This window comes from Dermacentor andersoni, chromosome 10 (genome assembly GCF_023375885.2).
Source record: "Dermacentor andersoni chromosome 10, qqDerAnde1_hic_scaffold, whole genome shotgun sequence".
Lineage (NCBI taxonomy): Eukaryota > Metazoa > Arthropoda > Arachnida > Ixodida > Ixodidae > Dermacentor > Dermacentor andersoni.
Genome location: NC_092823.1, coordinates 68,811,596 through 68,828,463, shown reverse-complemented (window position 1 = coordinate 68,828,463; position 16,868 = coordinate 68,811,596). Strand labels below are relative to the sequence as shown.

The following is a 16,868-nucleotide window of genomic DNA, read 5'->3' as shown; positions in this document are numbered from 1 at the left end:
AACTACTCCGCCCTTAAACTGGCTCTCTCAACTACTACACGCAGAGACAAAGCAACAGCGCGCGCATTAGATCCCATAGATGAGATGAATATTTACAATTAGTATTAGGGTTATAATTATATTCGAGTGCTGATTGCCGTGCTATCGTTTGCTAACGAAGCTTTCCCTCAAGTCTAAATATTTTAAGGCAGTTTGTCGTGTGCGTATCATGGCTACGCACGCTTATATCGCATTCCGTTTCTCTACCACGGGTGCGCTTTAAAACCACGGCGCTGCAGTTTTTGCTTTTCTCTTCTTTCTTCTTCTCCGCCCTTAAACTGGCTCTCTTAACTGTACTACACGCAGAGACAAAGAAACAGCGCGCGCATTAGATCCCATAGATGAGATGAATATTTACAATTATTATTAGAGTTATAATTATATTCGAGTGCTGATTGCCGTGCTATCGTTTGCTAACGAAGCTTTCCCTCAAGTCTAAATATTTTAAGGCAGTTTGTCATGTGCGTATCATGGCTACGCACGCTTATATCGCATTCCGTTTCTCTACCACGGGTGCGCTTTAAAACCACGGCGCTGCAGTTTTTGCTTTTCTCTTCTTTCTTCTTCTCCGCCCTTAAACTGGCTCTCTTCACTGTACTACACGCAGAGACAAAGAAACAGCGCGCGCATGCGATCCCATAGATGAGATGAATATATATATATATATATATATATATATAGAGAGAAAACTATCAGTCATAGCTCTCGTAGTATAGCCCTCTGGGCCGTTTCCTTTTTTTTCGAAAGTAGTCCTATTAGGGTTATTATAATTACACGAAGGTATTTCGCCCTCATCAGCAGCAGTCCTTGGTATAGTTATTCTGGCGGCTAGCTTCCCACGCTATGCGTGCTGCCATCGCACCTGGTTAAGCTTTTCCTAGACGCTAGAGTTAGGCTTTGTCCGCGCAACCTTGAGCGATCGGAAAGCGCGTTTCCCCCTCTTGGCCGGCGGAGAAGGGAAGCTTCGTTCCGGCCGCGAAGCTCTCCACATCTCTGTAAGGTGCCTTGGGGATGTCTCGTGCTGAAGATGCCCTCTCGGTGAGCGCATATTTCACCCCTCATCTTTTAAGAGGTTCAATACATACAAGCATTTGCCTAGCAAACCAGATTTTTTTTTTCAAGGGAATTTTCCACGTCTCAGTAATTTCTCTCGTCGTATTCGAGTGCTGATTGCCGTGTTATAGTTTGTTAACGAAGCTTTCCCTCAAGTCTAAATATTTTAAGGCAGTTTTCCTAGCCTATAAAGCCGCTCGAGTTCGCTCTTCTCCTTGAGCGGCCATTTTTCCTAGAAAGTATGCCTTCCAACTACTCCGCCCTTAAACTGGCTCTCTCAACTACTACACGCAGAGACAAAGCAACAGCGCGCGCATTAGATCCCATAGATGAGATGAATATTTACAATTATTATTAGAGTTATAATTATATTCGAGTGCTGATTGCCGTGCTATCGTTTGCTAACGAAGCTTTCCCTCAAATCTAAATATTTTAAGGCAGTTTGTCATGTGCGTATCATGGCTACGCACGCTTATATCGCATTCCGTTTCTCTACCACGGGTGCGCTTTAAAACCACGGCGCTGCAGTTTTTGCTTTTCTCTTCTTTCTTCTTCTCCGCCCTTAAACTGGCTCTCTTCACTGTACTACACGCAGAGACAAAGAAACAGCGCGCGCATGCGATCCCATAGATGAGATGAATATATATATATATATATAGAGAGAGAGAGAGAAAACTATCAGTCATAGCTCTCGTAGTATAGCCCTCTGGGCCGTTTCCTTTTTTTTCGAAAGTAGTCCTATTAGGGTTATTATAATTACACGAAGGTATTTCGCCCTCATCAGCAGCAGTCCTTGGTATAGTTATTCTGGCGGCTAGCTTCCCACGCTATGCGTGCTGCCATCGCACCTGGTTAAGCTTTTCCTAGACGCTAGAGTTAGGCTTTGTCCGCGCAACCTTGAGCGATCGGAAAGCGCGTTTCCCCCTCTTGGCCGGCGGAGAAGGGAAGCTTCGTTCCGGCCGCGAAGCTCTCCACATCTCTGTAAGGTGCCTTGGGGATGTCTCGTGCTGAAGATGCCCTCTCGGTGAGCGCATATTTCACCCCTCATCTTTTAAGAGGTTCAATACATACAAGCATTTGCCTAGCAAACCAGATTTTTTTTTTTCAAGGGAATTTTCCACGTCTCAGTAATTTCTCTCGTCGTATTCGAGTGCTGATTGCCGTGTTATAGTTTGTTAACGAAGCTTTCCCTCAAGTCTAAATATTTTAAGGCAGTTTTCCTAGCCTATAAAGCCGCTCGAGTTCGCTCTTCTCCTTGAGCGGCCATTTTTCCTAGAAAGTATGCCTTCCAACTATCGCGGACAACATGAGTCTCTTTCCACGTAAGTGTGAGGCTCGGAGCAGGAGCTGTGGCGCTTGAAAGTAGCCTGGGGCCCGACGAACCAACCGACTGAGCTAACTTTCCGGGCAACATCGAAGGGTCACGAGTTCAAATCACCTGTTATGTTCCTTTTTTTTTTCTGCCCCTTTTTCTTTCTTTTTTTCTTTCTTTTAATGTCTTTTCCTTTATTTTATCACTGTACGGGAACCCTCCTAAAAAAAAAAATATATATATATATTTATATAGATCTTCAAATATGTATGGCCTCACACTCACATGTGCAGGTCATAAATACCAGGTTCTCTAGCCGAGTGCCATCCATGCGGTATAACCGAGCTCAGATTTGTCCACCTTGACTGACCAAGTAGGGCACCACTGTAGGTTAAATGAGGCGTACAACTCCTGCGGGACCCGCCGTGGTTGCTCAGTGGTTATGGTGTTAGACTGCTGAGCACGAGGTCGCGGGATCGGACCCCGACCACGGCGGCCGCATTTCGATGGGGGCGAAATGCGAAAACACCCGTGTACTTAGAATTAGGTGCACGTTAAAGAACCCCAGGTGGTCGAAATTTTCGGCGTCCTCCACTACGGCGTGCATAATCAGAAAGTGGTTTTGTCACGTAAAACCCCATAAATTAATTTTTAATTTAACTCCTACGGGGACGGTAGAGTATCCGTCTCCAGTGCAAGAGGACCGTGATTCAAAATCCCGGTGCCGCGCTATTCTCCACCGGAAAATACAAAAAAAAAAAAAAAAACGTGTGTTGAGAAAATTGCACAAACAGGCCTGGAGTGCGGCCTGATCCCGGTGACCAGAACCGGTAACGCACTCTCTCACCAGAGCAGGATTGGCCACCCTGGTGCAGTACTTGGCCACAACCTCCTATATGAATACAACAATCAAACCCCGGCCCTCAGTCCCCAGCAGCCGCGAAGCAACTGACCACGGCGGCGGTCAGATCTGTGACGCTGCAGAGGGTGCTAAGAATACCTGGCTCCGGACAGGCCGCCATTGGAATCTGAACCTGGCAACGTTTAACGTTAGAACGCTATCTAGTGAGGCGAGTCTAGCAGTGTTATTGGAGGAATTAGAGGGTAGTAAATGGGATATAATAGGGCTCAGTGAGGTTAGGAGGACAAAAGAAGCATATACAGTGCTAAAAAGCGGGCATGTACTGTGCTACCGGGGCTTAGCGGAGAGACGAGAACTAGGAGTCGGATTCCTGATTAATAAGGAAATAGCTGGTAACATACAGGAATTCTATAGCATTAACGAGAGGGTGGCATGTCTTGTTGTGAAACTTAATAAGAGGTACAAAATGAAGGTTGTTCAGGTCTACGCTCCTACATCTAGTCATGATGACCAGGAAGTCGAAAGCTTTTATGAAGACGTAGAATCGGCGATGGGTAAAGTCAAAACAAAATACACTATACTGATGGGCGAATTCAATGCCAGGGTAGGCAAGAAGCAGGCTGGAGACAAGTCAGTGGGGGAATATGGCATAGGCTCTAGGAATAGCAGAGGAGAATTATTAGTAGAGTTTGCAGAACAGAATAATATGCGTATAATGAATACCTTTTTCCGCAAGCGGGTTAGCCGAAAGTGGACGTGGAGGAGCCCGAATGGTGAGACTAGAAATGAAATCGACTTCATACTCTGCGCGAACCCTGGCATCATTCAAGATGTAGACGTGCTCGGCAAGGTACGCTGCAGTGACCACAGGATGGTAAGAACTCGAATTAGCCTAGACTTGAGGAGGGAACGAAAGAAACTGGTACACAAGAAGCCAATCAATGAGTTAGCGGTAAGAGGGAAACTAGAGGAATTCCGGATCAAACTACAGAACAGGTATTCGGCTTTAACTCAGGAAGAGGACCTTAGTGTTGAAGCAATGAACGACAATCTCATGGGCATCATTAAGGAGTGCGCAATAGAAGTCGGTGGTAACGCCGTTAGACAGGAAACCAGTAAGCTATCGCAGGAGACGAAAGATCTGATCAAGAAACGCCAATGTATGAAAGCCTCTAATCCTACAGCTAGAATAGAACTGGCAGAACTTTCTAAGTTAATCAACAAGCGTAAGACAGCGGACATCAGGAACTATAATATGGATAGAATTGAACAGGCTCTCAGGAACGGAGGAAGCCTAAAAACAGTGAAGAAGAAACTAGGAATAGGCAAGAATCAGATATGTGCGTTAAGAGACAAAGCCGGCAATATCGTTACTAATATGGACGAGATAGTTCAAGTGGCTGAGGAGTTCTATAGAGATTTATACAGTACCAGTGGCACCCACGACGATAGTGGAAGAGAGAATAGCCTAGAGGAATCCGAAATCCCACAGGTAACGCCAGAAGAAGTAAAGAAAGCCTTAGGAGCTATGCAAAGGGGGAAGGCAGCCGGGGAGGATCAGGTAACAGCAGATTTGTTGAAGGATGGTGGTCAGATTGTTCTAGAGAAACTGGCCACCCTGTATACGCAATGCCTCATAACCTCGAGCGTACCGGAATCTTGGAAGAACGCTAACATAATCCTAATCCATAAGAAAGGGAACGCCAAAGACTTGAAAAATTATAGACCGATCAGCTTACTGTCCGTTGCCTACAAAGTATTTACTAAGGTAATCGCAAATAGAATCAGGAACACCTTAGACTTCTGTCAGCCAAAGGACCAGGCAGGATTCCGTAAAGGCTACTCAACAATAGACCATATTCACACTATCAATCAAGTGATAGAGAAATGTGCAGAATATAACCAACCCTTATATATAGCTTTCATTGATTACGAGAAAGCGTTTGATTCAGTCGAAACCTCAGCAGTCATGGAGGCATTACGGAATCAGGGTGTAGATGAGCCATATGTAAAAATACTGGAAGATATCTATAGCGGCTCCACAGCCACCGTAGTCCTCCACAAAGAAAGCAACAAAATCCCTATAAAGAAAGGCGTCAGACAGGGAGATACGATATCTCCAATGCTATTCACAGCATGTTTACAGGAGGTATTCAGAGGCCTGGAGTGGGAAGAATTGGGGATAAAAGTCGATGGAGAATACCTTAGCAACTTGCGATTCGCTGATGATATTGCCTTGCTTAGTAACTCAGGAGACCAATTGCAATGCATGCTCACTGACCTGGAGAGGCAAAGCAGAAGGGTGGGTCTGAAAATTAATCTGCAGAAAACTAAAGTACTGTTTAACAGTCTCGGAAGAGAACAGCAGTTTACGATAGGTAGCGAAACACTGGAAGTGGTAAGGGAATACATCTACTTAGGGCAGGTAGTGACCACGGATCCGGATCATGAGACTGAAATAACCAGAAGAATAAGAATGGGTTGGGGTGCGTTTGGCAGGCATTCTCAAATCATGAACAGTAGGTTGCCACTATCCCTCAAAAGGAAAGTGTACAACAGCTGTGTGTTACCAGTACTCACATATGGGGCAGAAACCTGGAGGCTTACGAAAAGGGTTCTGCTGAAATTGAGAACGACGCAACGAGCTATGGAAAGAAGAATGATGGGTGTAACGTTAAGGGATAAGAAAAGAGCAGATTGGGTGAGGCAACAAACGCGGGTAAACGACATCTTAGTTGAAATCAAGAAAAAGAAATGGGCATGGGCCGGACATGTAATGAGGAGGGAAGATAACCGATGGTCACTAAGAGCTACGGACTGGATTCCAAGAGAAGGGAAGCGTAGCAGGGGGCGGCAGAGAGTTAGGTGGGCAGATGACATTAAGACGTTTGCAGGGACAACATGGCCACAATTAGTACATGACCGGGGTAGTTGGAGAAGTATGGGAGAGGCCTTTGCCCTGCAGTGGGCGTAACTAGGCTGATGATGAAGCTACTAATTGGTAAGAAATGCTATGTATACGACGCCACTGAGCAAAAGGTCTGTGAATTGAAGCCGTTAAGTAGCACCTCAGATGATGCCATGGCGTCTGTTCTATCCTTAAGATCAGACCGCAATGTTCTAACGGCGCGCCCATAGGATAACACGAGGGGTAGGGACCTCGATCCTATAATATCAAAACTACCGGTTCTTTTTACTAATATTCGTAGCTTCTTACCTAAAAAAGATTATCTCTGTAGCCTAATAAATGATTGTGATGCAGGCATAATTGCATTAACCGAAACGGGGTTGACGAGTAAAGTAACAAACTCTGAGTTATTCTACTGTAATAAAAAGTATAATATTTACCGTACTGATCGCGCTAACACACTAGGCGGTGGTGTCTTAATTGCTGTTAATGAATGCTTTGACTGTTTCCCTGTAGCCATATCATGTAACATTGAATGTGTATGGTGCTGCATTTCTGTAAATTTCAAAAAAGGTGTGATCGGTGTTTGTTACCGACCACCATCATCAGCCCCTACTTTTTGCGATAGCATGTACGATTGCTTGTGCCAGATTAGTGTTCGCTTCCCCGGAACGGCAATATTACTCATGGGCGATTTTAACTTCCCGAATATTTCCTGGTCAAGCACGTGTCCTTTACTAAATACAACTTCCGTTGAATCAAAGCATTTTGTAGAGATATGTGCTGATTTCAACCTGGTTCAGGTAGTTACTTCCCCTACACGTGTAACGAACACCACATCATCTCTTTTAGATCTTGCTTTAACATCATCAACAGATATCATATATAACGTTACACACTCACCCGGCTTGAGTGATCACGACGTCTTGCATTTTTTCATGAGCTTGGCAATCCTACCGTCCCAAAACAGTATTAAAACCATTCGTGATTATAAAAACGGCAACTTCACCGCTATCAACAACGAACTTGCTCTTTTCCTTGATAATTACCTGCCTAAAGTTTCTGAGCGCTCACTGGATACTAACTGGAATATATTCAAAGAAAAAATTCACGATCTTGTTAACAAGTTTATTCCGAAGAGGCGCGTTTTTTCGAATAACAATGCTTCATGGTATACTAAATCTTTGAAACGCCTATCTAACAGAAAAAAACGTCTTTTTCGCACCGCTACGCGGACGGAAAGCCAGGCTAAATGGTCTGCTTACAAAGAAGCTGCCTCAGCCTACTCATCTGCGATAAAGAACACAAAATTTTCTTTTTTCAATAATACCCTTCCGAACATGCTCATCAATAATCCAAGGAGCTTCTGGAATGTAGTAAGGCCTAGTGCATCGAAAATCATATCACTTAGCACGTCTTCCGGTGAGCCTATACCTCGGCAGCACTGCGCTACGATTTTAAATAATGTATTTATAAAAGCTTTCACTCCTTCAGCACATGATAACGACCTTCCTAGGCTACCATGCTGCAATTTTTTTCCTATGGATCCTGTAATTTTTAACTCTACTGGCATAAAAAAAAATAATAGACACTCTTAAACTTACGTCTTCTTGTGGAATAGACGAAATCACGACGAAATTTCTAAAAAAATACTAGTGAGTATTCCTCTATCATCTTAGAGAGCATTTTTTCACAATCGTACCTGTCCTCATCCTTGCCTCATGACTGGAAAACAGCAAAGATTATTCCTATCCACAAATCTGGCGAAACTCAAGATCCTTTTAACTACAGGCCCATATCGATTACCTCAGTACCATGCAAAATTATGGAGCATATCATATTTTCTAACCTCGTCAACTTTCTTGAAGAAAATAATTTTTTCTCTAACAGTCAACATGGCTTTCGCAAATTTTTTTCTTGTGAGACCCAGCTGGTAACTTTCACTGATGACTTACATGTATATCTTGATAGCGGTTTTTTGACTGATTGCATATTTTTGGATTTTTCTAAAGCTTTTGACAAAGTGAAACATGTACTGCTACTACACAAACTAAGCGCACTCAACATTGAGCCGGGAGTACTAAGCTGGATCCAATCGTTCCTTTCTTCTCGTTCCCAATTTGTTGTAACTAATGACTCCACATCTCACGCGGCTCCAGTTGAATCAGGTGTTCCACAAGGGTCTGTTCTTGGTCCTCTTTTATTTTTAATATATATTAACGATTTACCTGATAACATTTCCTCACAAATTTGTTTATTAGCTGACGACTGCGTTATATATCGTAAAGTGACTAATGCATCTGATATAGCTACCCTTCAATCCGATTTAAATAACATATCTAACTGGTGCCTCACTTGGTGCATGGAACTCAACATTAATAAATGCAAATCTATGCGGATTTCTCGTTCTAACACAACTTGCCCTACCTACGCCCTTAATGACTGCCCCCTTCAATCCGTTACATGCTACCGTTATCTTGGCATTCATATAACTAGCGATCTTTCTTGGAAGCAGCATGTACAGTATGTAATATCTAAAACTAACCGCTCCTTAGGATATTTGAAGAGAAATTTTTCGCTTGCGCCAGTTTCATTAAAACGGCTTTTGTACACGACATACGTCCGCCCCCAATTAGAATATGCCTCATCCGTTTGGGATCCTCATCAGATCACACTAATTAACGAAATTAAATCGGTGCAAAATCACTCGGTTCGTTTCATCTTAGCTAACTACCATCGCACTGCTAGTGTTACATTAATGAAGAGAACCCTTCAAATTCCATTATTATCTCTTCGCAGAAAAGAATCACGCATTTCCCTTTTTCATAATATCTACTACCACAACGCATCTCTTCGCCCTCTTTGGATCCAACCTGCGCCTTATTATTCGGCTCGTCGTGACCACTTACATAAAGTTAACGTACCCCGTCATAACACCGTCGCGTGCTCACAATCATTCCTTCCTAGGACTTCAGTCGACTGGAATAATCTACCAACATCATTAGTAAGCATCAGTGACCCCACTCGTTTTAAGAATGCACTAATCAACATAAAATAATGTATGGTAGCAAATGGCATCATTATGTGCTTATTCGTGAACATTGTCTGCTTGCTAAAGTGTATTATTTGTGTATTATCATGTTATGTAAGCCTCTGATATTTGTTATGAATGTATTACTACTTTTTTTCATATTGCTTTTGTTCGTTGGAAATTCCTTGAACTAATCCTGCATTTTTCCCTCTTCGAATGTATTCTCGCCCCTCCCCTCTGCAATGTACAATTATGTACCTTGAGGGTATCACAAATAAATAAATAAATAAACCCAATGTCCGCCCTGGAAATCTCACTACAACCCCTCTTTTGTCGCCTTTCACCCTCTCCACGATTGCTTTTGAGCACCCAGCCAAGTTTGAGTCGCCAGCGATTATCACCCTTTCACTCTCTCCTACCTCTCCCTGCTTCCCTTTGTCCTTTACCTTGTGATTCGGACTCGACAAGGGGCATTGTCCCCTGGGCTCATGCTTATTCCGCGTGGCGGCCTGAAGGTAGGTGCCGCTCTTTCCAGCTAACCCTTCATCACCCTGCATGCGTTCCACGTACTTCGCTCACACTCCCTCGCCTGTCACGTCAGGGGTCTGCGTTCCATTGTCACGCACATTCTCGGTCACAATGGCGGCCCTGTTCAGGTTTTCCTCGGCTGCTTCAAGTCTCTTTTCGACTACCTTCCGTGCATCACGCTCCCTGTTTAGCTCATTTTTAAGCTCTTGCACCTGTTTGAGAAGCTCTTCCTGGAAAGCCTCCATTTTCTGCAGCCTAGTATCGACATGACATTGTGGGCCGGTTCATTCAACGCCCTCACCATTCTCATCAGTCTCCTCATCTTCCTTGAGGGACCCCCCGCGTACTGCCTGGTTTACCGGCTTTCTCGCCTTGTATTGCACGGCTTTTTACAAATACTATAATACTGTAATAATGCTACTAATGATGCAAATACAATAATACTATATCAATGCAGAGCACGTGCCTTTTAGCAAATACTGATACGCACAGGATCCAAGTCCTCAAAATGCCGCAAAGCAACTCTCACCACTGTTTCAAAAACAATCAATGCCGCGGAGGCCGAAGGTATGACACGCTCTCTAACGCGCTGAACCACGTGGCCCGACTCTCACTTTTCTACCAAAACACGCACAGTAAAACCACTAATAGCTATTTGTCTTGCCACTTCCAAGCTACCATTTAAAGACTGCAAACAGTCAACGTCCCACCCGGCTGCACGTGTTGGAGCACGTGGCACGAAAGGACGCTCTAACCATCCTGCAAAACAAATGTACACGAAGCACACCCGCGCACTCGAAATACGAGACAAAAAAGGAAAGAAAAAGAAAACCACCCAAATACTATTTCAAGGCATAAAACCAGCAAATAAAAAACAGAAGCAAGCTCAAAGCATGCACAAAAACTTATGATTTCGTCTCCCCACGGAGCCCCGAAAAGCACGTCCATTCGCCACAAAATCCAAACAAGAAGCTGGGTAACTCGAGCTTAGCGCCCCCGGCCGCCGTGCAGGGTGGTGACGGCTTTTGAGCAGGCGCGCGCCGCACTACCGCTATGTAGAAGCTGCTGAGGCGGCCGTACATGTGCCTGCATTAGTCATTGCGCCGCTGTCGTCTTGCGTGGTGTTTGTAATCTACACGGTGCCGCGGACGTGTTTGCCAAGTTTGCGTTCCGGGCTCGCGACGCAAGATGTAAAATGTGCGACGGTTTGGTAGCAGAAGGCACTCCGTCATGCCAGTTTGCGGCACACCTTCGTGGACCAGGTAAACGGCAAAAAAAGTACACCTATCACTTAATTTCGCCGCAACCAAGAGCGCAGCAAAAATTCTGCAAGAACCATGTTCTACTAAGCAATTATGCCTATATTGGTGTCTTCGTGGGAAACGGTCTTCAGGATTTTCTCCGAAGCACTCTGCGTTTGCCGTCATAGTCATTTATCGAAGGCAATTAGAGATCTGCTCGAACCCAATGTGTAATTTCCAACAGTCGCTTGCACTGATCGTCCAAATGTTACGAAAATGTTGATGATGAGTTTTGTCCGGATGCGCGTAAACATTTACACTTGCACTGATTGTACCAATGAGGTGTAACGAGGGAAGTGGAATATGGAAGTTAAACCGCCGCAGGCGTAATCTTTGGTCGCACGGTTTTGACGTTTCCAAGAGACACACAACATTACCTTGCTTTGTCAATGATATCAAATTTATGTGCGTGGCTTCGTGTGGTTTCAGTCAGGCAGCTGAATGTGTTGGTGAGCTGCCTTGAACCACATCTCAGTTATTTCGGCGCTGTCAACCTGGTGTGTTACTCGAGTGACCACAATATCTTTTGGCAGTAAATCTTTCTTTTCGTATGGTAAGATATGTCACTATATGCTCCTCTTTCTCACATTGCTGTACTCACCTATAGGTTGTGGCATAAAAGAACGTAAGACAGATGTACTTATACCACAGGCGAGAAATATTCACAAGCCAAACTTATGCTTAGGCTAGTTGTCTGCATCGACGGTATTCATTCATTCATTGTAAAGGTCGTACGACTGAGATAGCGTCCCTTTACTTTGCTTTTCACTTAGAAAAACTATTAATTCTTTGTATTTACGAGCCAAATCCACGATCTGATTATTGAACGCTGTCGGGTACTTCAAAATTATTTTGATCAGCTGGGCTTCTTAACGTGCACCTAAATCTACGCACATGAGCGTTTTTACAACTTGCCCTCATTAAATTTCGGCAGCCGCGGCCCTGTTCAAAACCGCGTCCTCGAGCTTTGTTTTGGACACTTTGCTAATGTAAGACTTTTTCGACCACATGCTCATTATTATCATCAGCTTTCACACTCATGTTTGTACCTCGATAACCACAGTACTTTCAGTTATTGGCAACACTGTCCTATTTATCCATCTAGTTTTGTCGTTTACTTATTTCATGGCTTCCCTCCAGTATAGTTGTAGCCAAATTTGCGTCAGTCATATTCAAGGACAACGTTAAGTGTACGCCACATGCGCCCACGCTATTTTTGAAACAGATATGTGAGCGTAAGCGAAAGCGCGGCAAAAATGACTAGTTATATGCTCGGTTCTAAACCTCCCAGCATTTTACTGTAGGCGTTACGCATCACTTTTTAACGTGACATCGAAATATTGTAATGCACGCAAGCGTTCGAACTGCAAAAAAGTAGAAATTTCTTGCTCTGTCAGGCAGCGAAGAATATAAATTCCCGCTTGCAGTCATATCGCGCTTTTACGTGTTCTGACACGCTATGGTGACGCAAGTTCACGTGCCGCCACCCTGTACAGAGAAGCTTGGTATCGAGGCACCCTATAAGAGAAGCACAAGAGAGGAGCCACGTTGCAGCATGGCGCGTTTCTCAGCGTTCGCATGCACCGTCGCGCCATGCATTTCGGAGGGTCCGTGCAGGCTTCAGAGCGGCGGCACCAGATGGCGCCGAGTGTTCTTAGCGAAGCGCGAGAGAGGAGCCTCGCTTCAGCACATTCCTCATACATACATACTTTCGGCGGTGGCAATATGTTATGTCACTATATTGATTAAATCTCTTGTATTGCCGTATAGTCATTACGAAATGGGTTCTGTCACAATTTCTCTGTTTTGTTCTGATGTCTACTTGGCAGCATGAACAGACAGCCTCTTTGACAGGTTTTGATTGTTAGATCAAAACCTGTCATTGATCAAAACATTGCCTTTGGTTGTCATTCCAACTTCATGGAGGGCAACAGTGTAATTGAGTGGGCAACGCTTTCTAAAATTTGTGCTCCCTAGATGCAGCCCTAATTCCAACAACCTTCACTGAGCAACATCGAGAGGGTGCACCGTTTTATTAATATGCGGATCTACCTTCTTTTCAGCATTACAGCAGAAATTTGGTCATTATTCAAACACGGCTACAATGCAGCAGCAAACGTATAATCAAGTGCCTAAATACGCATGTTATTAACATGAAGGGTACGTCCGCCTAATGACATGTATATTTAGGCATTTGTTCATAACTTTACTTTGTACAGTGCTTAAGCAGCTGTGTTATTAGAAGGAGCTAGGCTCTCGACGTTGTTAATTGAAAGTTCTTGAAATTCAAATGACATTTCGAAATGTCAATTTTAGCAATGCTGCTTATTGAGTAACGCTGGTGCATTGCGGTTGAATTCGACATTTAGCTGCAGGGGCAGTGTCCAAAATTTCTTAGTATGAAACGGGAGAGACTCACTTGTGGGCGACCTTGACGCCAATAACGCTGGTCAGAAGGCTCAGCGATGTTTCAAAGTTGAGCAGGACCTTATCTGTACGAGTTCGCTCGCCGCCAATGCAGTCCAGTTCCTCGAGAAATGCATCGCGGTCGGCCTGAGTAGGGTATTCCATTCTAGACAGACGGCCCGATAGGCTCTCGGGCAGCGCGGCCTGCGCAAGCGCTTCGGCCACGTACGAGCCCAGGTGACCGAAAGTGAAGGCGGAAGGCTTGGCTGGTACGTCGAATGGCGGAAGCAGGAGGCTGGGAAGCACGCGCAGCACGTCTTCGGAAGCGTCGTAGGTTGCGCCGGGGTTGAGGTCCAAGATGTGGTCGTTGGCCGGAAGCTTCTCCTGCGCGCTGATCAGTAGGTTGGCTCGGAACTGTGCCTTCGACTTGAGCGCGTGAAGCACCCAGCTGGTGAAGTCGATGCCAAGGCCCTTGAATGCGGTGATGTTACTTATGTCCTCCATTGAATTATAGCCAACATCGTGGCCCGGGACGACGGTGACGTTGCGGAGTGTGCCCACAAGGTTTTCTTTTGTTCGTTCTCGCATTGTGGAAAAGGGGTCGACAAGAATAAACTTCTCCGGTAGCAGGTCGAACAATTTTGGTGGAGGAGTGGGTTTGTCTTGTCCCAGCCACTCCTGGAAGAAATGGTACTCTGTCATGGTGGGAAGCAGCATCAAGGAGAGGTTGGCGCACCCTACCATGCGAGACCGGGACGCTGGTACAGGAGGCATGTCGTAGATATCGACGAAGGCGTACGATGCCGTGGTCAGCAGGCTTTCCGCAATGATGAAGCGCACGGTATAAGAGAACGTGTCCGGATCCACATCGCGGAGGTACCTTGTCAGTTCCCGGAGAGCCAGTGCATCTGTTGTGAAGAAATAACGCATCCATTCATTCTCATCACGAGGAAACCTTTTCATGATTTCTGCGAAGCGGTAATATCGAACGTGAAGAATCTGGCTTCCTTCGTAGTAGTCCAAAACCTGCGGCAATTTTTCGTGGAGACTAGGATGTCGGAGTGCTTTCGCCACCCCCTCCATGGTGGCAACAATGGCCTTCGACAGCTTCAGGGCCTTATCCCACGAGGATGTGCGGGACAAGCGCTGGATGATATCCTGCACGATTCTCCTTGTTGGTGGCGGCTTCACCCTCTCCAATTTTATACGAAGCAAGTTTCGATGTTTCGTGTATGAATTGCGCACTACGCCGGTGCCGATGAAGACGGGCGTTCCGCGGTCAAGCGAGAGCCCCATCAGAAATTCCAACATCCCGTCCATAATGTTTCGGTCTCCTATAGAAAACCACATTTTCGCAAGCTCATTATCGTTATTAACTATAGTACCTAGGTAGTATGACTCACTAACATAATCATCGATGCACTTGCGATAGGACTCCAGCGGATAGTGTTGTATGGCAACTGGAGACTCGATGACGAATTGGTTTATCATTTCGCGAAATGAGCGCTTGACGCGCTTCGTGAAGGCCTCCATGTAGCTCGTGGACTTCGGGTAGATGGATTTGAAGTTCGCGCATGCGTAGTGGAAAAAGTCTTGGCAGGGATCGGCTTCGCTGTCCATCATGAGCCGCAGGTCCGTGTTCAGGTTCATGCATTTGGGGCTGTGGCAAGCTTCGAAGTGTCGCTCAATGTACATTGGCGCGTAAACGACGACCACCGTGCTCGCTAGAGTCGCCAACGTCACCAGTGCCAGCATGTTCTGAGAAAAGATGTCGCCCAAGGGTGGTTTCCGCTCTGTAATGCTTGTGCGATCTATAAAGAAGGAGTGCGAATGCCCGTGAATAACATCTTTAGCACTAATGTAAAGTTATTGTTCTCTCACTTCTGCGTGCTTGAGCTTCAGCAATCTTTAGTCGTCCTCACTATACTACAGTACTGACCGCAAAAAAGCGTCGCAGAAAAATCTCTTAGATGAATTTGTTCAAAACTGACTGGAGAAAACAAACAGCGCAATTTAATTTATATAGTATAGAAAAAGAACGAACACTGGCCCAAGGAACATATCGTACGCATGCTTATATATGGATGGCCAGCTGCGGCCGTGCTATAGGGCGAGTGACCGTGGTTTCGAAATGGAAACCGCCACACAAACCTCCCCCCCCCCCACCTTTTTTTTTAAACAAACGCCTGGGGAAAGAAAACAGCCTTATACATTTCATAATGAGTTCTTACCTGTGTTGGGGAATAAACACCGTTCCTACACAATTTTACAGCTTAGACAAGACAAAGAATGTTATCTATGTACATTATATACTTCCACATGTGCTGTTACAGATATTGAAAAATTAAACCCATTGTTTTACATTTTTCCGTCGTGAATTATGTGGTTTTACGTGCCAAAACTACGATGCGATTATGAGGCACACCGTAGTGTGGGACTCCGGAATAATTTTGACCACGTGAGGTTCTTTAACGTGCGCCTAACTCTAAGTACACGCGTGTTTTCGTATTTAGCCCCCATCGAAATGCAGCCGCCGTGGGCCGGGATGATATCCCCCAACCTCGTGCTTAGCAGGTCAACACCATAGCCACTAGGCAACCATGGTGGGTCATTTATTCGTTACGTTACTTTACTGCATATTTTCCTGTAGTGTGTACCTTTTTCATTTATAATACATTCCCATAACCATTTCACATTTTGCAATACAAAGGGAAATTATTAACAAAAAATTATTAGGTTTTACATGCCAAAACCACTATCTGAATACGAGGCGCGCCGTATGGAGGGAATCCAGAAACATGAACTACGTGGGGTTCTTTAACGTGCACCTAAACCTAAGTACACGGTTTTTTCACATTTCGCCCCCATTGATATGCGACCGCCGTGGGCCTGGATTCGATCCCACGACCTCGTGCTTAGCAGCCCAACACCATAGCCAAATAAAAAAAATGAATGGCATTCAACCACATCATTGAACTTGTTTGGCGTTCGATATGTTTTTCCAAGACAATAAACACAACACAGCCCTCGTGTATTGCATGACATGGAAGAATGAACATGTTGCAGGTATCATGCATACGTACAAAAATGCCCCGTACATCAGAAAACATGTGAATACCTGTTTAAATGTACATATTCACAAAATTGCAATGTAATAAATAATAGAAGTACGTAACACACGGACATGAAATACACTCTGTCCATTAAGGCACACAATATTTTAAGTAGTGTGGATTCTTCCGGTGCCTTTTTGAAACCTGATGCAATTTGTGCATTCGATGTTCGGGCTCAATTCCCTCGGTAGGAGCCAATGATGGCTCTGATGTTACCGTTGAGCTTTTGTGCCCAGTGAAACACCCACAAGACAAAGCTGGGGGCCGTGGCAAGGACTGTGTGTTGGAGCTTCTACGCTCACTGAAGCGCCCGCC

At 44.9% G+C, this 16,868-nt stretch overlaps 1 protein-coding gene across 1 annotated transcript in view; it reads right to left on the bottom strand.

The window, feature by feature from the left end:
* LOC126543482 (neprilysin-11-like) overlaps positions 1–15,245 on the bottom strand; it is a 41,952-nt gene extending 26,707 nt beyond the window's left edge. Inside the window, exon 1 of the mRNA XM_050190596.2 lies at positions 13,454–15,245. Within this exon, the coding sequence (XP_050046553.2) occupies positions 13,454–15,195 (1,742 nt within the window). The 5' untranslated portion in view covers positions 15,196–15,245. The remainder of the gene's footprint in view (positions 1–13,453) is intronic.
* Positions 15,246–16,868: the final 1,623 nt, after the last annotated feature.